The 25844-nt window shown below is 33.6% G+C and overlaps 1 protein-coding gene across 3 annotated transcripts in view; it reads right to left on the bottom strand.

Moving 5' to 3' along the window:
- SPATA17 (spermatogenesis associated 17) overlaps positions 1 to 25844 on the bottom strand; it is a 207856-nt gene that overhangs the window by 62364 nt on the left and 119648 nt on the right. For all 3 annotated transcript variants that reach the window (XM_038586160.1, XM_038586158.1, XM_038586159.1), the window contains exon 9: positions 18703 to 18838. In XM_038586160.1, the coding sequence (XP_038442088.1) occupies positions 18703 to 18838 (136 nt within the window). The remainder of the gene's footprint in view (positions 1 to 18702; positions 18839 to 25844) is intronic.

Here is a 25844-nt window from a genome sequence, read left to right as displayed (position 1 = left end):
GAAATAAACCAAACTATGATTTGCCCTATTCCAAAGACTTTGTGTCTGAAAACCTCTCATAATGCGAATGGAAGAAGACACATATCACAGGGAAGAAATCATGAGGCATAAGAAATAAATGTTGAAGTTGATTTGTAACTTAGAACAAACGAATACTATAGAAGAACTACTTTATTTTCTTCCAAATAGTTGATATGTTCTAACAGCTCATAGGGTAAATGATAGAACCAACACTTTGCTTCAGCATCTGAGAGTAACCAACTTATGGATTTGGTCTGGTATATTCCTACTAACATCGTGATCGAAAAAAAAATGCTATTTTGTGAGTCCCTCTTGGAAACTACATAGATTCTTACTGTCTTCAAAACGACTAATAGTTCTATTGTTGAGCATAACTGTGGTTGGAAGGAAACTCTTCAAATTTAATGACTAGGTACAGTATCTGCAATCTTTGTGAAACCATCTGGTTTTACGGTCTGATGAAAAACCAGTTCCACATACCATCTTGATCAACTCTTTCTACATCAGCATGAATTACTGCCAAAGATACTGCTCCCAAATTCTGAATCCTGAATATTCTGAATCCAGAATATATATTTCTGTAGTCAACTTTAGAGCCACAGACTTTACAGGGAATTTTTATAAGAAGATAGCAGAATATGAGATGAAAGTCTTGAAGATAAGGATTCAACTTTAAGTAGAGGTTTAAAAAGACTTGTAAGAAATAGGAAGTCATGGTCAGAACATATGATAAGGAATTGGATCATTTAGATAATTTTATTCTTCTTCTTCAATGCACTATAGCCATATTATACATGGGGCAGAAAAGTCATGAATTCTTTGGAGAAAGTTTTCACTCTGTAAAATAAGACTAGAGGAAGATAATTATGCCAACTCTCTAATTCTGGAGGAAATGCTTTTGCAAGCTGAAGTGGAAAATGATAATTTGTTTATTTCTGTAGGCAGAAATCTCTGAACACCTAGGAATATCACAAATGTCTGTTTGAATTCGCTTTTGCTTCAATGTCCCTAACATAGATACATGGATTCATAACTTTCAGTTGTCAAGACTCCATAATAATACCAACTCCCAAACACATAACCTCAAAGCTTTGTGGACAAAAGAAATGAAATGATAGTTCCATCTCGAGATTTCTTGAAAAATTATTTTATCCCTTTACTCAACCTTAAAGGGAGTTATTGGAGTTCTGATTCCATTTGACACTACATACCTAGGTAAGTTATTATTTTTAGCATTCGTTGTCATTAGAACATTAAAATCAAATTAATGCCAAAGAGAAGTGCGCTGCCATATTAAAAGGCTACCTCAACCTTTCAACTTTATTTTAATTCTTTTAAAGGTTTTATTTATTTATTCATGAGAGACACAGAGAGAGAGGCAGAGACATAGGCAGAGGGAGAAGCAGGCTCCCTGCAAGGAGCCTAATGCAGAACCTGATCCCAGGACCTGGGATCACGACCTGAGCCGAAGGCAGATGCTCAACCACTGAGCCACTCAGGTGCCCCCTCAACTTTTTATTCAAGTGAAACCATGGTAGTGTTTTCATTAAAATTTACTTCTATACAATTTCATTTCTTTACTTGCAAAATTTGGATTCATTTCCACACGTTTATAAAGAGACATTTGAGAGTAATAATTGTAAACAAATACTTAAAAAAAAAACTACTTTTTTTTATTTATTTGGTGAAGGAAATTAGTTTCCAATAACATTAAATTGACAGCATACAAATTTTGTACGCTTTTGTATATTCATACTTTGGTTTTAGACAGAAGGCCCACAGCTTCAATCATGTGTCTAAAGAATCAGATATCAAAAAAAAAAAATCAAACTATTAACATTATTTCTGAAGAAAATAGCCATCTCCTGATTTAAACTGAAAACCCACTTTGCCTGCTTTTAAATCAAACTTCCTACTTAAAATAAGTAGAAGAAATGAGGTAGGTAAAATGATATCCTACAAAGAGAAATATGGTTAAGTGGAAGGAAGCTAGTGACTTGAGCTATATTAGTGATCTAGTGAGTCTACGTAATTGGACAGCTCTCATGTACTGAAGTCCAAATCCACCACCAGGTAACACATGCTTGTAATGGAAGTATACTTAACAATTACACTTCCAATGAGAAAATAATCATAGCATAGAATATCACTTTTATATATGTTTCAATATGAGAAAGTTGGTTGTCCAGTTTCTTCTCCTTTCCTCAACACCCAGTGATGCCTTTCCCGTACATGGATGTGTGTTCATGGCTGTACAGGAAAGGATTTGTGAGCTTAGTGGGGCAAAGACAGACGAACTCTGAGTATATGGAGCAACATACTTCAGGCAACATGCTCTGGAGATAATAAGCTTTTTGACTATGATATTTAAAAAGAAAACCAAGAAGACATACAAATGGCCAACAGACACAGGAAAAGATGCTCAACATCACTCATCATCAGGGAAATGCAAACCCAAACCACTATGAGATACATCACCTTATACTTGTCAGAATAGCTAGAAACAAAAAGATAAGAGATAACAGGGATCCCTGGGTGGCGCAGCGGTTTAGCGCCTGCCTTTGGCCCAGGGCGCGATCCTGGAGACCCGGGATCGAATCCCACGTCGGGCTAACGGTGCATGGAGCCTGCTTCTCCCTCTCCTATATCTCTGCCTCTCTCTCTCTCTCTCTCTCTCTCTCTCTGTGACTATCATAAATAAATAAAAAATTAAAAAAAAAGAAAGAAATAACAAGTGTTGGCGAGGTTGTGGAGAAAAAGGGACCCTCATGCACTGTTGATGGGAATACAAATTGGTGCAGTCACCTGTGGAAAATAGTATGGAGACTACTCAAAAAATTAAAAACAGAATTACCATACGATCCAGTAATAATTCCACTACTGGGTATTTACCTAAAGAAAACATAACACTAATTCAAGAAGATATGCAACTCTATGTTCATTGTAGCAGTATTTACAATAATCAAGATATGGAAGCAACCCATGTGTCCCTGCACATATACACAATGGAATATTAGTCATGAGAAAGGAAAAGAGATCTTGCCACTTGTAACAACATGGATGGACCTGGAGGGTATAACAGTAAGTGAAATAAATTAGACAGAGACAAATACCATATCATTTTATAGGTGGAATTTAAGAAGCAAAACAAATGAACAAAGAGGAAAAGGATACAAATCAAAAACGGACTGCTTAAATACAGAGAATAAACTGCTGGTTGCCAGAGGGGGAGGGGCTGAGGGGATGGGTGAAATAGATAAAGGGGATTAAGAGTACACTTATTCTGATGTGCAATGAGCAATGTGCAGAACTGTTGAGTCATTATATTGTACACCTGAAACTAATGTAACACTATGTGCTAACTATACTTCAATAAAAAATCAATTAAAAATAAAACTAAGGGGGATCACTGGGTGCCTCAGCGGTTTGGCGCCTGCCTTTGGCCCAGGGCATGATCCTGGAGTCCCAGGATGGAGTCCCACATCTGGCTCCCAGCATGAAGCCTGCTTCTCTCTCTGTCTGTGTCTCTTCCTCTCTCTCCCTCCCTCTCTGTGTCTCTCATGAATACATGAATAAAATCTTTTTTTTTTTTAAGATTTTAATCTTTTATTAAAATCTTTTTTTTTTTAAGATTTTATTCATGTATTCATGAGAGACACACAGAGAGAGGCAGAGACAGAGGCAGAGAGAGAAGGAGGCTCCATGCAGGGAGCCCAACGCAGGACTTGATCCCAGGTCTCCAGGATCACATCCTGGGCTGAAGGCAGGTGCCAAACCGCTGAGCCACCCAGGCGTCCCAATGAATAAATAAATAAAATCTTAAAAAAAATTAAAAAAATAAAACTAAGTACACTGTTATTGACTATGAGGTCATGACGTATAACAACAATAATAATGATTATTTATACTAAAATTTTATAACATTAAAAAATACCCTTTGTGGCTTTAGAATAGTAGAATTTACTGAGGTTGTACTATAAGTCATATTGTACTTCACAGGGGAAAGAAATTTTCTTGAAAGTGAACTTTATTTTTATGTGACCATGTTATCAAAAATCAACCTTAAAGCTACCATTGAGTATTTTAATGCTACTAAGCCATAACTTTATACTAATATGGCAACTACATTCTGAGTTGAATTTCTTCATAGAATACCAAATACTTAACATTTGATACCTGAAAATCTCCCAATCTGACAGATTCATGCAACTTGAGATCCTTTTTTATTGTAAGCATTTATGTCTATTATAGATAAGTAAGATGAGAGTTAAAAGTTAAAGCAAGGAAATTTTATCAGTAATATTTTGGGGTAAAAAGAAAAAGTATATATGTTACCTGTGAGTATATCTAATATGCTATTCTGTCATCTTTTTTTCTGATATATTTTTAGAATTTTCACTGTACCTTGATATTTAGGTAATGCTAGTCATAAATATGAAGAAATACTTAAAAAACAAAACACATACTTTATATATAGTATTTTATAACTCCCCAATTAATGCTATTAGAATTAGAAAGTACATTAATACTTGCAAATTAGATTGCTTCCATCCTTTGGACATTATTTATGTATATTACATGTCAAAACTAAAATGACAGATGATTTCTTAATTCAATTAGAAAAACAATATGCATGTTTCAAAAGTCATAGAGATAAAATAAGCAAAGCTTCAGATTAAACAGGATGGTTTTAAATTCCATGTATTTCTTTTAAAAATAGTATTTTGAAGAAAATACTTTAGCTTTTTTTTTAATGGTTTATAGGTGCTAGCAATATAAGAATTTCTACTGAAAATGTTGACAAATAAAGTGGAAGTAATTTTCTTAATGTAAGTATGACATAAAAGTGAAGGAAAAAAGTATATGGCAAATGCTATTTGCTCTTCATTATTGTTACAATAAATATCATCCTGATATATGGCACCAGGCTGGTAACCTGCAAAGAATGTTGGACAGACATGCCAGCCTTCTAATGACAAATAATTAGATGCATTAACAAAAAAATACTCTGAAAAAATGTATAATAAAATACAGGATAAATGCACAGAAATGATATCTTATTTATGATGAGAAGATTTAATTTTGGACTAGAATGTGGTTTTTACATTAGGTTTAATTTTTAAACTACTACACTACTACATTACTTAATTTGGGAGAGGGGTGCAGTTAGGAAAAACCTTCTGAAGGAAGTAGATGGAGGACACTAGTATATTTCCCTAGGATTTGGCACAACTGAAGGTGTGGGTGGAAGAGATTCAGAAGACACCAGAGGTCAGGGAGTACATGGAGTATTCTGCTTGGGCATACGTGTGAGCTGTCTCTGCGATAAGCAAAGACAAAAGACAACAGTTGAAGGAGTAACACAGCAACTTTTTCTCTAATGCTGCTTACAGGCAACTTACATGATTAAATGAAGAAGGTAGGGAAAGCGAGACATTTATAATACAACAGACAAATGACAATGCATTGCTAGTTAGACAGCAGAATAAGTACCATCTAATTTTCTCTTTGAAATCCATTTATTCTTCAAAGCCTTAGATCATCATCAAGGGACCACATTTTCCAACTGAGGAATTACAAAGGAAGAAAATTAGATTTTACTAAATATTCCAATTGTGAGCAAAACCTTTGTAAATAGCTCTTGGAATAGATTTAATAAGAAAGTAAGGTCAACATTTGTATCTTTCTAGCCAACAGCGTGAAATATTTTCACTGTTTTTGTAGCTGAATATTATTTAATCAATACCCTTAAAGTTAGTTGCTATCCAGACTATCAAGTTATCACTTTTTAGTTATCTGATCTTTCACTTTTGTTAACCTTTGAGCATGCTAGCAGATTGTTTTCCCTAAGAGTTGATAACCTTATAACAGCCACCTAAAAAATAGCTTGTAGATTAACCTAGAGTTAATGACCCTATTTTCAATAAGCCACTAGTATAATCCCACTAGTATAAAGTTACTAACTGTAGAATTCTCAAAATCAGTCGGATAGTAAGGCTTCCAGTATCATTTAAAATACGAATATTTAGTTAAATAACTCAATAATATTTTTGGGAGAAAATATATCCGATTTAGGCATAATCTGGAAAATACTGAGTTAAGTATGTTAAAAAATTGACAATAATTTTCACAATTTCTTTAAATGAATTCTCAAGTAGGAAGCCCAGTTTATGAAACACATAGGTGGAGTTCTGAGCTTGTCTGTACATTACATAAAGTGATATGAAACATTAAGGTAACATAAAATCGAAATAAGTGTTTGACTTGTCCTTTATTTTTATGGTCTGTATTACTGCTGGTTCCTTTTCTTTTTTGTAAGAGTTAAAAATGATATTAAGTATCAACTTGGAAATTTACCAAAAATGATTTTTTTTTTAATTTATGATAGTCACACAGAGAGAGAGACAGAGAGAGAGAGAGAGAGGCAGAGACAAAGGCAGAGGGAGAAGCAGGCTCCATGCACTGGGAGCCCGACGTGGGATTCGATCCCGGGTCTCCAGGATCGCGCCCTGGGCCAAAGGCAGGCGCTAAACCACTGCGCCACCCAGGGATCCCCCCAAAATGATTTTTAAAGTTCTTTTTATATTCTGATATAAAAACCAACTGAAGATACATAAGGATAGGAAATGTTATCTACAAATTAAAATTCAGCTTGATAGCAAGCTTTCACATACTTGTCTTAGGAGTAGCACAAGTTAGATGTCTAATATATTTACATTGCAGTACTTAGTTTTTGTAATAGTAAAAAATGAAATACATATAGTATGGAAAATAAACTTATGTTAATACAGGCAAATTAATCTTTTAATCATCTAGGACTCAATGGATTAATGTTATTTTATTATTACTTTCCAAATAGCTTTTATAATGTTAACACATGAAAATGGGGCTAATGATGGAGAATTTTTAAATGACATAGAGAGCATTAGAGACTTAGGATATCATTAGAGCATTAGTGATCAAAAGATACTAATAGAAAAATAGAATAGGAAAAGAAACAAAAATAGAATAGGAAAAGATAACAAAATGTGTATATATACACAACAATAACTAAAAGGTATGGTGTTTACCATGCTGGGGAGTCCAAATCACTTATAGAATTCACTAATTCTGTCATAAAAGCAAACTGTAAGGTAAAATATTTTCCCTTTCCACAGATGAGGAAACTGAGACACAAAGAATTCAAATAACTTGCTTAAAATTATGCACTAAAGTAGTAATTTGAAACAAGAGATTCTGAGTCCAGGAAGTAATCAATAGGATTGGTATCACAGAAGAGGAAGAGATATATTTCTCTTTCTCTCAATCTCGCTCTCTTTTTCTATGCATGTCCAGAGAAGAGGTTACGTGAGGACATGGCAGCAAGAAGGCAGTTATCTATAAGCTAGACTCCTCACCAGAAACCAGCCCAGATAATACCTTGATCTTGGTTCTTCCAGCTTCCAGAACTGTGAGAAAAAGTATCTGCTGTTTAAGCCACCCCATTTGTGGTACTTTATGGCAACCTGAATAAACTAATACAGTAACAAAAACACATATGGACAACAAAAATGTCTATACAACAAGAACAAGCTAGAAAATGAATGAGATTGGGGAATATAAATAATAGTGAAAGGGAAAATAAGGGAAGGTAGAAGAAATGTGTGGGAAATATCAGAAAGGGAGACAGAACGTAAAGACTGCTAACTCTGGGAAACGAACTAGGGGTGGTAGAAGGGGAGGAGGGCGGGGGGTGGGAGTGAATGGGTGACGGGCACTGGGTGTTATTCTGTATGTTAGTAAATTGAACACCAATAAAAAAAAATAAATAAAATAAATAAATAAATAAATAAATAAATAAATAAATAAATAAATAAAAAAAAAAAAGAAAATGAATGAGAAAAGAATTTCTTCACAATAACAACAAAACATAATTTGTTTAGGAATAAACCTAGTAACTAATGTGAAGAATCTATGTGAAAAGAACTATAATTTTTATTGAGAGACATAGCATGCTCTTAGAGAAGAAAGCACAACTTCATTAAAATCAAGAAAATGTGAATTAAAACTGCAATGTTACACCTATCTGATACTGGCAAAAAAATGTTACAGTTAACGATAATACATTTTGGCAGGAATACTGAATAACCCTGCTGTACATTAAATCTGTAAAACATTTGGAAAAGTATGTTTTTATGAACAACTTTAAGTATGCACATATCCTACAATCAGTAATTCCTTTCTCTCATATAGGAATCAGGAGATATGTAAAAGAACCAAGGTACCATTCAGATCAGCATAGTTTATTAGAGCAAAATAGTGAAAAAAATCCCACATTCATCTCCAGTAAAATGGATAAATTGTGGCAAATTCATGTGTGAAATACTTTATATCAGTGAAAATAAAATGCAGCTACACACGGTATCTTGCATAGCAAGTTGTTAAAAAAAACACACAGTATAATTTACACACTTATAAAAAGACATTTATGTAAAGTGCCTAATTATGTGAAACTAACTATTGCTTAGGAATATAAATATATGTAATAAAAGTATAGATAAAAGCAAAGACATTATTAAAAATTCAGGATAGTAGATAACTCTAGTTAGCAACAGAAAGGATAGAATCATTGAGAGTGCTACATAAGACTTCAAAATAATAGGAATATTTTTTCTCTAAGTTAGGTGGAGAGTTCATTGTACTGTTATATTTATAAATGATATTCTGATATTCTGTATATCCTTGACACATACTTAAGATAAATTTTTTAAAATATACAATATATAAATCTGTAAGTGTGGTGCATACAATAAAAGAGTTAATATAAGATGATAAAAAAATCTATAAAAATATCAAAGTAAATAAAATAGAGACTAAATGAAGTTAAGAATAAAAATAGAATCACTAACCATAAGAAACAACAAAATAAGTGGTATTAAGGAATCTCAAGAGTTATTTGTAAAAAAAAAAAGTAAAACTGAATCATCCTTACACAAGAATAAATTTCAAATCATTTTATAGTATATTAATGATAGCAAAAGAAATAAGTGATCATATAATATTTAGAAAAACTTTACAAGCATATCTTAGGGAATAAACATTTCCCTTTAAAATAACTGCACAAAATTAATAGACAATCTGTTACCTAGCAAAAATTATTCCAACATTTGAAATAAGAAAGAGTCAGTACTTTAATTTCTGGCAATACAGCAAACTAGAAATTCAAGAAGCTTTCTCTCACTTAAAATTTCTGGATAAAAGATTTTGAGATCTTTTCAATGCACAGATGACCTGGAAAAAAATAAGGGGATTCTTTGGAAGAGGACAGAATTGACCACAAAAAAAAAAAAAAAAAAAAAAAAAAAAAGTAAATTCACTGAGGACTACAGTCAGTGTTTGTCCCAAGATATGTATTATTTATAGTCTTAGTGTCTGGGCATAATAGTCAAAAAATTGGTAACTGGGCTACAGCAGAGTGTGGGAGTTATACTGGAGACCTCTGTATGAAACTAGCACTCCTGAAAAATAACATTCTTAGTAGGCGAACTAGAAAAAGACCTTATAAGGGAGACTTTGACACATGTTGCTGTCTCATCCTTGGCTCTGGGTTGAGTGGAGCAAAAAACAAAAAGTCTTTCCTGAGAGTGCCTAACAATGAACTTGTCCTCATAGAGGTTTGTATAGCAAACCAAAATTTAGTTTGTCCATTAAGCTCTTGGCAGAAATAAACAAAACCTTTTCTGAAGAAATGCACCTTAAATCAGGGATCAAAGAATTCCCCTACATAAAGTTCCAGAGAACAAAAACTCACAAGCTAAAGACTTAAAATAATAAACAATGTTAAACAAAAATTTAAATATAGTGAAAAAGAAATCTGTAAATAAAAAAAATCCATCATGAATTAGAGTTGACTGAATATCAAACTTCAGAATTAGATAATGGAAAAAACCTTTGGGCTGATTGATAGATACCAAAGAATTATTTTTTAAAAGAGAATTAAAAGAATGAAAAATGAACAAGACAGTATCAGAACTGACCAGGCTTACTTGAAAAAGAATCAAGTAGAACCTCTTTTTATATATATATAAAAAAATGAGAATAGAAATCCCATGGATTAACAGGGCACATACTACTGAAAAGAGACATAAAAAATAGTTTTGATAAAACTGGCTTCTCGCTCAGTAGGCCACCTACTTGAGGTTCTTTCTCTCCCTTTCCCTCTGCCCCCTCCTCCACCTCCATGCATGCAAACATCTGTGCTTTCTCTATATCAAATAAATAAATCTTTATAGGGAAGTAGAAATTCACATAAATTGCCAGTTGGACATGTAAATTAGTTTACTCTTTCTGTTTGACATTTAGGAAGATGAATCAAAAGTCTTAAAAACATGCATACTTTTTAAACCCAAGAGGCACTACTGACATTTTAGGTAAATAATTCTTTGTGGGGAGCTGTTTTGTGCATTATAGGAAATTTAGCAATCCATAGCCTCGAGGTGGGTGCCTCTAGATGCCTGTCGCACCCACCTCCACCCACTTCTACCCAGTTGTGGTAGATGAAAACGTGTTTATACACTGCCCAAATTGCAAAATCACCTCTGGTAGAGAACAACTGCTTTAAACATATTTGTAGGCAAAGGCTGGGCTACAGGAGCGCTGGTCCTCAACATTGCTTCCAAATATGAAAATTCAAAAAGACTAATTTAGAAGACAAATTAATATTAAATCATAGGAAATTGGTTAAATAATAATATCCATATAGCACAGTAAAATTTATTCATGCTAGACTTCTTCCATTTTTTTTAAATTTTTATTTATTATTTATGATAGTCACACACACACACACACAGAGAGAGAGAGAGAGAGGCAGAGACACAGGCAGAGGGAGAAGCAGGCTCCATGCACCGGGAGCCCGACGTGGGATTCGATCCCGGGTCTCCAGGATCGCGCCCTGGGCCAAAGGCAGGCGCCAAACTGCTGCGCCACCCAGGGATCCCTCTCCCATTTTTTTAAAAAAAGATACTTCACTATATATCTCCCTATAGCCATTGCCCTATCAATCTCTCTTCTCCCTTTCTAGCTAAATTTATTCAAATTACTATCTACACTTGATCGATCTTTCCCTTCCCCTCACTTCCACCGCCCCCCCCCCCCCCCCCATTTTTTTTATTCCCTCTTCAAGCTACTCCATCCAGGCTTAGTTCCCCATATTGTCATTGAATCAGCTCTTGCTAAGTAACCAATGACTGATTCTGGTAAATCTAGGGGGCTTTCTCAGTCCTTATCTTCTTTAACTTCACAGCATCATTTGCCTGTGATCGAGTCCCGCGTCAGGCTCCCTGCATGGAGAATGGTCCTCCCTCTGCCTGTGTCTCTGCCTCTCTTTCTCTCTGTGTCTCTCATGAATAAATAAAATAAAAAAAAAAGACTAAGAAATAATCTAAGTGTCCACTGATGGATGAATGGATAAAGAAAATGTGATAATGTGATACACACAGACACTCATAAAATGTTATTCAGAAATAAGAAAGGAAATTCTGCTATTTGAGACAATAGGAATGAACTCTGAGGGCAATATACTAAGTGAAATAAGCAAAAACAAATATTATACGACTTCACTTATATATGAAATATAAACTAGTTGAATTCACAGAAACAGTAGATTAGTGAACAGGGACTAGAGGTGGGGGATGAAGAGATATTGGTCAAAGGGAAAAATTTTTCAGTTATAAGATGAAAAATTCCCAGAGAACTAACAGTAAGAGAGTGTATTTATATATTATATATATATATATATATATAATTTACTTCTTCATGAAAGACACAGAGAGAGAAAGGCAGAGATGTAGGCAGAGGGAAAAGCAGGCTCCAGGCAGGAAGCCTGATGTGGGACTCGATCCTGAACCAGGGGCAGGTGCTCAACTACTGAGCCACCCATGCATTCCAAGAGAGTGTATTTTAAATGTTCTCACCACACACATACACACAGATAGGTAATTATAAGCAGACAGATGTATTTGGTAATCATTTAATAAAGTATATGTATATCAAATCATTATGTTGTACACCTCAAACTAAAACAATATTATAGATCAATTATATCTCTATAAACCTGGAAAAACTCAAAATATTAGAAAACAAATGTGCTAGCCCTCTATATCAGTCACTCTTCTCCAGAGAGAGAACTAATGATAGATGATAGATAGATAGATAGATAGATAGATAGATAGATGAATGATAGAGTTTTGTTTTTTTTTTTTTTTTTTTAAAGAATTGGCCTATGCAATTATAGACAGGCAAGTCCAAAATCTGCAGGGTAACCTGGCAGACTAAATATTTAGGCAGGAGTTAATACAGTCTTAAAGGAGGATTTATTTTTCAGGAAACCTCAATTTTTGCTCATAAAGCTTTCAACTGACTGAAGCCTACATTATTGAGGGTAATCTCCTTTGCTTACAGTCAACTTTATTGTAGATGTTAACCACAGCATCACCTAGATTACTGTTTGATTAAATAATGGTACTATTGTCTAATCAAACTGACATATAAAATCAATCATCACAGCCTTGACGCAGAAATTTCATCTTTGGGATGCCTGGGGTGGCTCAACCAGTTGAGCGTCTGACTCTTGATTCTGGCTCAGGTCATGATCTCAGGGTCCTGGCCCATGTAGGGCTCCATGCTCAGTGAGGAGTCTGCTTAAGATTCTCTCTCTCCTTCTCCTTCTGCTCCACATGTGGACTCTCTCTCTCTCCAAAATAAATAAATAAATCTTAAAATAATTTTCACTTTTGGGAATTCATTAGGGCAAAGATGTAGGTGTAAGAATGTTCTGTGGTACAAATGCTCAAATATTATTGTTTAATGTGGTTTGATAGGGGCCCACCTAGAAGGACTTACAAATATTCCTCTGATTTCTCCATGCCAAACCTGCAGACATAGCCAGAATGACACTTGAATAAACACTGTTAATGCTAACTCTCATGTTCATATAATGCTTCAGACATGTCCATGATTCCCTAATATCAAAGTCAGCCTCTTTCTAAGGTATTGAAAACATTCACTAGCTTTAATTCTAGTCATTTTGGGGCTCTTGATTCTTGTTAACCTTCTCTTTTGCCAGGTTACATAAAGACATCACCAGGAAGTCACAGAAAGAAATTAAAACTATGATCCTATACCTAGAGATGAGGGTAAAAGGTCTAGAAGACTACAATTTTCAATATTATGTTAACCCAGTTTCCAACAACAACAATAACAAAACTAATTGAGACATTTAAAGTTTTTTTTTTTTTTTAATTAAAGAGTTTAATTGCAGGGAAGTACAGATAACATATTCCAAGATTTCTTCAGATGAAGAATTTAATTCTTGTTATACTAGATTAGTAATTATGCAGAAAAGATTGGCATATGTTGAATTGTTATAGACAAACTAAAAGAGGAACTCTTAATAAAGTTCAAGAATCGCACTAGGGCCAAAAACTTTCAATAGGAGAATTTTATAGACAAGCTATAAAACCCCTGGCTCTCAAACAAAGATTCTGTCCTTTACTACACTGTACAGCTGCACATCTAGGGCATGCACCTTACCTGGGGTAATGTAAATCTTAAACAAATCTCAGAAGGAAATGTTTGCCATAGTCTCTTTAGAGCTCTACAGTTATTAATAATCTGATGGAGAGATCTCTCAATCTCAGCCTTATTGCAGTTACAAAATAAAAGTTTTTTTTTAAAAAAAGGCTTACCAGGCTTTATGAAAATGTGTTCCATTATGTTTGTTCATCACTCAAATGTGATATTTTAGACTCAAATGCAAATGAAGCCCTTAGGTTAATAATCATAGACTAATATGGTCAGATCTAATCTACTGAAAATCTTGGATATATCATTGTGCATATTATTTTCATTCACAAGTTAATTCAAATCAAGAATCTTTTGTAAAAGTATAACTGAAAATTATGATATAATAAATCTATAAGAAAGAAGGTAGTGGTTAAAAAGCAGAGGTCGTGTAAATATATATATCTTAACATTATTCTATAGGGTAACTATTACTTTGATAAATAATATTTGGTTCCAATAATATTGGGTTTCATTTTTCTAAAATGCATAACAGAGTATAAATACATGCATATGCAAATGCATCTATAGATCTATAATAAAAATTATTTAAACTTATTATTTTTCCTGAAGCCCAGTGACCTCAAGAAGATTGATACAAGGGTAATCATAGAAAAAAAAAAAATTGAAGAATTTCAGTCCCCGGTGTATTGTGAGAGAGAAAGAGAAAAAAAACCCCAACACTTAAACTGAATACTTGATTATTGAAGGCCATCCTCATAAGCAAAATATTTTCCCTCAATTACACCTAATTATTTAATTGTTTACATTTACTAATGAAACGAAACAACACAAAACAAACAACTGTAAGGGGCTGTTTTTCAGCAAGTGCATAATCATCAATCAACATGTACAGAAAGATTCTTAAAATTATATGAAGCCGGTCTGTTTAAATAGAAAGGCATATTTTATCCCAATCAATGCATAAAAGTAAAATTATCCATAACTGAGGCATGTTTCTCTGCTGTACAGTTCAGCTGTAATGATCCCCACACACTGCACTTGCACATCAATTATGATAATCATAATCACGGTCGTTAAGCTGAATGTTCATTATTATCAGGATGCTGGTGACAGCAGATTCAATCACCGGGTGCCATGGGCAAGCAGTCCCAGTCCCACCCAAGCTTCTGCAGACAGCGATGTGCCACATTAAATCTATGATGTGTTCCACATCCCACTCCATTCCAAAAGCCGTAGACGGTAAAGGTCAACTTTATGTTCTGTGCAATATGCTTAGGTTCTCTAAATTAATTCTTTGGAGTACTAGATATTTTTATGCTTTGTAGCTTATGAAATCCTGTTTAGGACTAAAATGCATGTGAAAATAACAAAAAAGGGCTGCCCTACTGTTGTAATTCACTTACAATAAGACATATGAAGAAAGGCTCTATCAACATGAACCATCTTAAAAGTCTCTTCCTGAATTCTGCTAACGTGGGAAAACATGAAATAGTTCCATTAAAATCAGTCATCTAAAATGCATATGAGAACTCATTCCAATTCAGATAAAGGCCTTAGACTATTATTTCTGCTTCAGTAAATATGAACATATGTGAATGTTTTGACAACCAAAAGAATGTTTTTAGTATACTGAGTTTTTATATTGTCCAACTTGTTTAAATCTACCCAAATAGATTAAATTAATAGTGACTGACTGGTGTATACTCCTTATTGAAATTCACTTCTATTTTAAATATTGATATCAGCACAATAAAGAATTTATAAATACACATTATCTACCTGAACTGATAAAGTTTTACCAGTTAAGGCACAGGCCCAGAATCTAAAAACTTGGGGCATTTTACAAACAGATTAAAGAAATGTGAGTAAGGAAGGGAAGGAGAAATAAGATGAAAATGGACAGGGAGGAAAACCATAAGAGACTCTTAACTCTAGGAAACAAACTGAGGGTTGCTGGAGAGGAGGTGGGTGGGGGCACGGGGTAACTGGGTGATGGGCATTAAGGAGGGCACTTGATGTAATGAGCACTGATAAATCACTAAATTCTACACCAGAAACTAATAATAGTACAGATTATGTTACCTAAATTGAATTTAAATAAAGTTTTTAAAAAAAATATTCAACTTAAGTTATCATCACTAATTACATAAAAAAGAAATGTAAGTTATATATGTTTTATTACACTTTTTATTACTGATTTCTATGCTTTTAAGAAAAATGATATGTTGTTTTTCATTATTAATTTTCATAGCATGAAGAAAAAATTACTGTTTGCTCTCCCTTTGTTGACTTTCTGATGTCTTTGTATAGTGTTCTTTGGATCAATAGCATTAAAAATAAAACAAAAATATTAAATAATATTTGATATTTAATTTAATGTGAATGTGGTTAGAGAAAGATTATCTAACATTTGATTTTCTCTCAACTGATACCCTTTAACACTGTATAACAAATGACCTGAAAATTATAACCTCTGTGTTTATAGATGACAGAAGAAAAGAAAATTCTCCACGTAGATAATCTTAAAACATGACGGGAAAGGTGGAAAACAGGAGCCAACTATATTTAATTGAGCTATTTCTTGGCTGAAATCAATTTATTGCTTTCAGTAAATGTTATGTATATTTAAATGTTTGTAAACAGCCCATCTTGCCCCAGAGGAGGCATAAAACCAGGTCAGCCTTTCCTTCTTCAATATTTTGACCTTAATAACTCTAGCCTCCCTAAAACTGTTCTTACTCAACTAATAATGAATAAATTGTGGCCTCCAACCTTGTAATCAAGAAACTAAGTCTTATAAATATAAAGAAAAAGAAGCCTGCTTTTAGCAATTTATTGAACCCAATTCTCACCCAAATCACTTCACATCAAATCAAAATATAAATTATGTCTAATAGTTGTAAGATTTAAAATATAAACAATAAAATGGCTACCTCTACATTGTGCAGATTACATTAGCCACACAGAAGGATGATTTGTTGACTTAATATGGTTATTTGAAGAGATCAGAAAGTATGAAGAAATAATGAATGGAGAGAAGCAGGGAAAAAGGAATTTCCATTTGCATTTAGTATTTTTCTACATGCTTTTATGTAGGGTTTAGTGGATTAATGATTTATTAGGATTTAAAGAATCCCTATACTCTTCTCTCTTATTTTTCAGGGTCTACAAGAACAACTATTTATGGTTAACTTTAAATATGTATACTTTCTAAAAGTATGTGGAGGCACATGATGATTTCTCAAAAGAATGAAATAAACAATTTTTCTCTTTAGTGAGTATCCCAAAGTCTCTATATTTCCATGAAGTTGCTTACTTCTCTAAGATAGATGTATATGCCAAAATATGTCAGTATATGAGGTGAATATGTCATATAAAACCAGAAGGTACTGTATTATTTTAGGAAAGAAACATTTGCACAAGGATCTTATTTACTCTGAAGTAGCTTAATGTCCTTAATGTCATGTAAGTCATTTATATTTAAAGAAATGAATACTTCCTTGAATTAAATAAAATAGTGAGAGGGCAAAAAAATTTTTATGTCAAATAGCAAATGAGATGTGGATCATGTTATGCACATTCAAAATATGAAATTAAATAGTTGGAAAATGTATTTAGCCTATCTTCTGAATTGTTGCATATTAGGTAAAAACAAATGACAAGAATAACATCATCACCAGTATTTTGGTTTGCCAATCAGTACACTCACTGCACATATTCCTTATGATGTGGAATTATTATTTAGTATTTTAGATAGTTTTTTAAGAAAGAGGACCTTGCAGGTGGAAAAGAAAATTAGGCACTTTCTAAAGTATCCTTGTTACTCCCCAGTGACTTATCCTTGGTAATCCCATATTTACAATGTCCTAAAAAAAAGACTTTATCTTAGAGTTTGGTAAAATAAAGAAAGAACTCATTTTTTCTTAAGGGTCTAACATGTGTCTTCCTCTTGAGTAATGAGGATATGTCTGCAACTTGTGTTTCCTCTTCATCTTTGCCATACACAAGCTGAAATTCCTGTCCCTTCCCACTGCAGTAATGGTTTCCTTTATTTTGTGAGCATAGACACTGTTCTCATCTAAGATCATTTCATCTATTTTTATTTCTAAAATATAACCTTTATTGTATTTGATTTTAGTAAAGTGTCTTAAATTCTTCTGGAAGGAGGCTGTGTATAAATGAGTAAATCCTCACTGACAGATTATTAATAGAACCAATGTGTCTGATATACTCTATGAAACTCAGTGGCTTTAATTACCTTTTAGAAAGCCACTTACAACTTCATTTTATCTATGTAATTCTTTTTCTTTTTTTTTTTTTAGGATTTTATTTATTCATTCATGAGACACAGAGAGAAAGAGAGAGGGAGAGACATAGGCAGAGGGAGAAGCAGGCTTCCATGCCCAGAGCCCGATGAGGCAGTAGATCCCAGGACCCCAGGACCACAACCTGAGCCGAAAGCAGACACAACCCCTGAGACACCCAGGCATCCCTCTATGTAATTATTTTTATAAATAAGTTACAGTTTCTGTTAGATAATAGGCTACACACATGGTAAGAACTTTCCTTTTACCTCCTATTGTGTAAGACATCTTGGTGTTTTCCCTAATCAGAAAATTTTATCTAAATACTAACAAATACAACTCTAGAATCAGTTAATAAATATTTGTTTTTTCTTTTCTATATCAAATATATACATATCACATATATCTCTATGTATTCCTATCTACCTACCTACTTATTTACTTATCTATCCATCCACATACACACAGATTGAGAGAAAGTAATCAAGCACTGATTTCTATGTCTGAAAGGCTGACTATTCTGTGACCATAGATTCAAGTTTTGATCCTGATTGGCTTTGGCAAAGCCATGATGCATGCCACAGAACATAGAGCAGCTGAGCCATTACATACAAAAACATGTAACACTAAAAAACAAAAATATAAATCTCTTACTGCCACAGATCAGCAGTGCCATCTTTACATAAAATAGCTATAAATAATTTTATAACCATGATGGTATTAACTGTAATGAGAATATTCATATTTATTGTAATCGTGCATATTTTTAGCCTTTAAAAAGGAACATCATCTTTTTAATGTTGCATTATCTTACCTTGTCACAGATCCACTTCCTAGGATTTTCATCTCTAAAATGTTGACTTCCATAAGAGTTGGGGCCATACTTGCTTGATGAATGCATTAATGGGATGTACTTTTTATTTTTATGATGGGACGAAAATGGCAAAAACCTAAAGGAACATTTAAGTGATGTTAATTTTATTTATGCAGACATTTCATTAAAAACATTAGAATTTAGAGAAATAGTAAAGCATAGTGAAAAATAAAACATAGCTTGGAGTCACAAGACCTGGATTCCAGTTCAACCTGACACTATCTCTGTTACTTTTATGAATCTTCATTTCTTATTCAGCAAATGGAGATACCTTTTACATAGAATATTTATAAGTTTCAAATATTTTGGAAATATGGAAAATTTTAAAGAATAAATTCATTAATTAATGAAGCAAAATAATGCAAAATTTGTGTAAATAAAAATGTTCTTAATTTTAAAATGGTACCCAAAAATGAAAAGGAGGCCCGTGTAGGAAATTTTCATTGAAATGGGCTTTCTTCAAATATTTTTTTCTTTTTTTTATTAAGGTATTATGGACATACAAGATTATATTAGTTATGCTAGTTTCAGGTGTACAACATAATTTAGTATTTGTATATATTATGAAATGATCATTGCAAGTCTATTTCACATCCATCCCATACATAGCTACCTTGTTTTCTTGTGATGAGGAGTTTTTAAGATTTATTCTCTTAGCAACTTTGAAATATGCAATACAGTATTATAAATTATAGTCTCCATATTAGTCCACATAACTCACTTATTTTATAACTGGAATTTTGTACCTTTTGACTCCCTTCACCCATTTCACCCACCCACTACTCCACATCTCCGGCAACCACCAATCTGTTCTCTGTATTTACCAACATTTTGTTTTAAAGATTCCACATATAAGTCAGATCTTATGGTATTTGTCTTTGTCTGACTTTATTTCATTTAGCATAATACCTCCAAGGTCAATCCATGCTGTTGCAAATGACAAGATCTCATTTTTGTTTATGGCTGAATTATATTCCACTGTATATAACACATTTCCTTTATCTATTCATCTACTGATGGACATGCAGTTTGCTTCCATATCTTGGCTGTTGTAAATAATGTTGCAATGAACACGGGGGTGCATATATTTTTCTAAGTTAGTGTTTTTGTTTCTTCAAATAAATATATATAAGAGGAACTGCTGAATCATATGGTAGTTCTAGTTTTAATTTTTTGAGGAACCTCCATAATGTTTTCCACAGTGGCTGCACCAATCTACATTCCCACCAACAGTGCACAAGGGTCTCCTTTTGTCCATATCCTTGCCAACACTTGTTATTTCTTTCTGATACCAGCTATTCTGACAGGTGTAAGGTGATGCCTCATTGTGGTTTTAATTTGCATTTCCCTGATGATTAGTGATGTTGAAACATCTATTCATATACCTGTTGGCCATCTGTATGTCTTTTTTTTTAATGTCTATTTAATTCCTCTGTTCATTTTAAAATTAAACTTTTTTTTGTTATTGAATTGTATGAGTGCTTTACATACTTTAAATATTAACCCCTTATCAAATATATGATTTGCAAATATTGTCTCCCATTCAGTAGGTTGATTTTTCATTTTGTTGATGGTTCCTCTTGCTGTGCAGCTTTTCATTTTGATGTGGTCCCACTTGTTTATTTTTGCTTTTCTTGCTTTTGCTTCTGGTGTCAAATCCAAAAAAAATAATCACTAAGTTAATGACAAGGAGCTTACTGCCTATGATTTTCTTCTAAGAGCTTTATGGTTTCAAGTCTTTAATCCATTTTGAGTTAATTTTTGTGTATGTGTTAAGATAGTGGTTCAGTTTCATTCTTTAACTAATCCAAATAGTGAAGGCATTTTTGGTAGGGGTTATAAATAACGGGGCTTTTGAGCTAACCAGACCAATATTCTCATCTTAGCTTTGCTCTTGCTACCACTGTTCCCTCACGGAAGTTACTTGACCTCTATGAGATTTTACTTCCATATGGGATGGTTGTAAGGAATGGATAATTTAGTATATGTAAAGCTTAACATGGAGGCTAAAAGAGCAAGTGTCCAATAAATAATGGGGGAGCTAAAAGTAGAAGTAAATGTAAAAGTAGCTTGTTGTCATGTTCATCATTATCATTTGCATCAGCATTATTATTTTAATGTGTTATCCTGATCAACATAAAGGATCAAAATTTTGAAACCCATGGAACATCTAAGATTGTAATACAATTTTTGTGTGAATAAAGTTTATTTATTTATTTATTCATTCATTCATTCATTCATTCATGAGACACACAGAGAGGGAGAGACAGAGACATAGGCAGAGGGAGAAGCAAGGCCCATGCAAGAAGCCGATGTGGGACTTGATCCTGGGACTCAAGGATCACGCCTAGGCCCAAGGCAGGTGCTTAACCACTGAGCCACACAGGTGTCCTGAGATATATGGATTTTTAAATCAATGTTTATTCACTGAACTTTTCTTTTGCTCTTATCTATGTGAGCTTAAATACTTAGTTCAGATGAATGAATCTTCTCAAAAGATACTAGGAATGCCCAGAAAACAACTTTGAATATCAACATTTGAAGAATTCTTAATTAAAAGTTGATCAGTCACAAAGCCACTCTCGCATACAAATACATTCCAGTCTGATTTCTAGAGTTCTCCTTTAATATAAATCTAAAAATGGATTATCAGTTGGGAAAAGTACCAACATGAGAGAAAGACACATATCCCAAAATAGAAGATAATCTGGAGGAAAGAGATTTAATGAAGGAAATAGGAGTAAATATCAAAAAATCTTAATTAATATAATCAAAGAGGCTATGGCACCAATGATGTTGGAGCTAGATGCATTTTAAATAAAAGAAACTAGTGAAAAAGATCTGGGAAATGAAAAAAATATATATATATAATATGTAGTGAAATGAAATATTCTGCTGAGAATAATATTCTGAAATTCAGGCTCTGAAAAAACAAAGTTGAGGTTCAAAAGATATATTGATCTATAAGCATATGTCAGTATTTTCTCAGATATTATCTCACCTAATTAAGACAAGGAAGTTTTTTTTTATATCTCACTTCAGCTGAAAATTTGATTCTTTTCCATTATACTCATAAATTTGTTTAAAAACTAATAAAGGAAAGTAGCATTATTTTAATTTTATACTTCATGATTCCTTTTCATGTTTTTTCCTTTCAATGTTTATTAATAAATCCCTTAATATTTTTCCTAAGAAAACATTCTCTAATACTATTTAAAATATAAAATCAAATAAACAGTACAGAGAGCTTTGAATTACACAAAATTACACAAGCATGTATTATTATACATGCTCTTGGGAAAAGAGCTCTCATATAAGACAGATTATGGCCCTTCCAGTGCTAATTTGCACATGGGATGGACATCACACACACAAAAATTAATGTGGCCCCAATGTCCCTGAGTATACAAAGAGGGTACTGTGAGCCGGCTGCTACACTTACAGTTTTTATCACTTCTGAATTGCATTTTAATAGTACATTTTTCTTTTGTGTCTGAACAAAATTTGCTTTCTCAAGGGAATGGATGGCTGAGAAGACAAGGCTGAAAGACTAAGTATTTTCCTGTCCATGAGTTAATTTTACTTTCATTCAGCCATAATCTTTCACTGAAGTAACATGTATGTGTATTCTTAAGTATATGCACATATGTACATATATAGGAATATATATTTAAAATAATTAGATGTCTTATAACTAATTTTCAAATACTAATTTCAAGTTAGGAAGAAATTACTTAATTCTCAAACAGGGTATGCTCTATAAAAATATAAATAGATGAACACCCTAAAAAATCAATTTAGTTTGTAATCAAACTTTTAGATAAATACCAACTACTTTCTAAAATGGTTTCTTTTACCAGTTTTAAATACATATTCAGATTTACCTCATACTTGTAGTGATTTATTTTCAATTAGCCTGATGCCACATTAATGAAGATATGGGTTAGCCTATTATTTTATGATCTCATCAAAGATTCAGATCTGAAAGAAATTCTAAAATATAATGTAGAGATATAGTGATCACATCATTACCTGAATGTGTGGGCAGTTAGGGAAGAACTGCTAGAGGTCTCAGAAAGAAAAATTAAATTCAATTAGCTTCAGGGAAAATGGGTCCACTGCAAATACAGTCTTTCTACTTTGAGTATTAATATACTTAATTTTATTTTCCAAATAAAAGGACTAATGAATTATACTTTTTTCTCTTATAACTCCTTTATATCCCTCCCTCTTTTTAAAGATTTTATTTATTTATTTATTTATTTATTTATTTATTTATTTATTTATTTGAGAGAGAGAGAGTACGAGCAGAGGAGAAGGGCAGTGGGAGAAACAGACTCCCTGCTGAGCAAGGAGCCCAATGCAGTACTTGGTTTTAGGACCCTGGGATCCTGACCTGAGCTGAAAGCAAACGCTTACCTGACTGAGCTACCCAGGTGCCCCAATTTCCCCTTTTCTTATAGTCCAACTATTGCCACTATTTTAGGTTTTCCTCCAACCCATTTATTTCACTACCAATTAATTGAAATCTACAAATTATCCTCTTGCCTACTGATCCAAGCCCAGCTGTCAGGCTTCTTAGAATGTACGTGATCTGTTCACTCTGCAAGCACCCCCTATCTGCCATTCTACTGATGCTATAGTCCTGTCTTTCTTTCTCTCCATCTTTCCATCATTCCTCTGCCTTTGTTTGTACTCCTTTCTTACTGATATGCTGATCCATACATGACTCATCTTTCAAAATCCAGGTAAAAACCCAGTTTTCCTAGACAGCCTCATTATCCCACTCCAGTCCACAGTGATTTCTGTACTGTCTTAATAATATTCATTCATTAAAAAAATAATGAAATGCCTTTCTATACTGAGCCTTTTAAAAAATACTGAGATAGGATGATGGAATTATCCTAATTAGGAATTATCCTAATTATTATTAATTATACCTACAGAGAATTCACCTTCTAGTGCGGGGGGGGGATGAGACAACACAGTACAAAGGGTTAAATTTTGTGATAGATGTTTGCACAAGAGGCTACTAAGACACAGAGGAAGGTTCATGTTTAGATACATGTATGTGTTCTTAATATGCATATATTTTAGGGAGTTATTGGCAAGGAGCTGGGAGATGGGACATAGAAAAGTTATCTTTTCAGACTGTGTAGGTAGAGCTGAAAAACAAGTAGTCAAGGTAAGAGCTGGTAAAGCCTACTTTAGACAAAAGAAATAATATATACAAAGATATAGAGGTGAGTTAGAGCATAAAAAAAAGAATGCTGAAGGAACTGGTAGGGTTTCAACACAGCTAGAAATTGGGTTCTTTATAAAGGAAACAAAGTAGATCGTGTAGAGTCCCATGGTGCAGATGAATCTGCGGTAAATAAGGAGAATATGTATAGTTACATATTATAGATCTTTATACATTATAAAACATTTGTCTTTATATTTACATTTACATAAATTTTGACTGCTCAGGAGGGTAGTTATGCAAGTTACAATGGATTCTAGCTAGGTATATCATCTAAAATGGACACAGTGATAACATTTATAGATACCAAGATACATGCCTACAGGTCTCAAACACCAAACATGCCCTAGATCAGCCCTCTCTCTGTTAAACAGCTCCTAGTAAAATATATGCATTAACCCCAAGGCTGGATAAAAGGACGCTTTATTCAGGATAAAAGAACACTATTCCAAGTTAGGAATTTGGTTCTAGACCATAATAAATTTTCCAGGGGGCTACGCAAAAGAATGCAAATAAGTTTTTTGCTTAGGCCAGAGGCAAGAGAAATAGTAAACCAGAGCAAGACAATATCTAACCTGAGCTTTAACAAATGGGTCAGATGTCATTGGACATACATGGAAATGAAGAAGAGCATGCAAGTCAGGGGCTCGTATGAGTAGATACTCAGAAGTAAGAACCTGGAACACACATTGGGGGGGGGGTGTCTTATAAGTGTGAGGTAATTTGGTTGGAAAATGGAAAGAATGCTTTTCACAGGGTGCATTTTGGCTCCTATTGGAACAGGCTAAGCTTCAACAGTTTTATCATACTTCACATCTGTAGGAAATACTGTCCCAGTTACTTCATCCTTTCCTCACAAATACTACCACCAAAAGTAGACTCATCATTTGGGCTCTAAGCTGATCCTCTCCCTGAGAGGCAGACCTGACTATGTCATTACAAATGCTAATAAATGCTGGGGATCAAGGAAAGGTGGCCGATTACTGCATAGCTCTCTCTAAACTATGTTGCTAAATTGGATGCCTTGTGATCCTTTGCTACCAAGACATGTCTGACATTTCTACCTTTTACTAAAAAATTTTTTTCTTATGAATTATAAAACTAACACAGGACTCTTATATAATAAGTGACTATCAATACATCCACTTCTTTTATGTAGGAAAAGGAAACAAAAAGACTTTCCCATCGTCTGATTGGTTATAATTTAGTCTTCAAAAATTTTTAAAACCTCCTATACTTTATAGATGAGAAAATGTAAAGTAATGAGACAACGGCATAAAAAATAAGGTATTATGAGTTTTACTGTCTTAATATTTGAGAAACTGAACTTCATATGTGCAAGCAGTAGTTTACCTCTAACTTTATTAAGAGTGTCTCTAAGATAATACTGTTTCTTGACCAGGCACTACTGAGAGAATACAAATGACCAAAGAATTTTCAGAGGGATGCCTGGGTGGCTCAGCGGTTGAGCGTCTGCCTGTGGCTCAGGGTGTGATCCTGAGGTCCTGGGATCGGGTCCCACATCGGGCTCCCTGCATGGAGCCTGCTTCTCCCTCTGCCTATGTCTCTGCCTGTCTCTTGCTCTCTGTCTCTCATGAATAAATATCTTTTTAAAAAAGAATCTCTCAGAAAATCAATAATCAGTTTTATCTTATATACAACTCAGAGTGGGAATCATGGCAATTATTTTTTTCTTATAGCAATAATGGTTGCTATAAAGTTTTTTGTTTATTTGTTTGTTTTGTGTGGGTTTGTTTTTTGTAGCAGAAGTACAGAATATGCTCAAAAGACCATAAGCCGCATTACACAGATCTTAGTTTATGAGCAGCCCCTCCCAATC

This window comes from Canis lupus, chromosome 38 (assembly GCF_011100685.1).
Source record: "Canis lupus familiaris isolate Mischka breed German Shepherd chromosome 38, alternate assembly UU_Cfam_GSD_1.0, whole genome shotgun sequence".
In the NCBI taxonomy this organism is placed as follows: Eukaryota; Metazoa; Chordata; class Mammalia; order Carnivora; family Canidae; genus Canis; species Canis lupus.
Note: the sequence above shows the minus strand (reverse complement) of the source record. Positions and strands in the feature narration are given on the sequence as shown.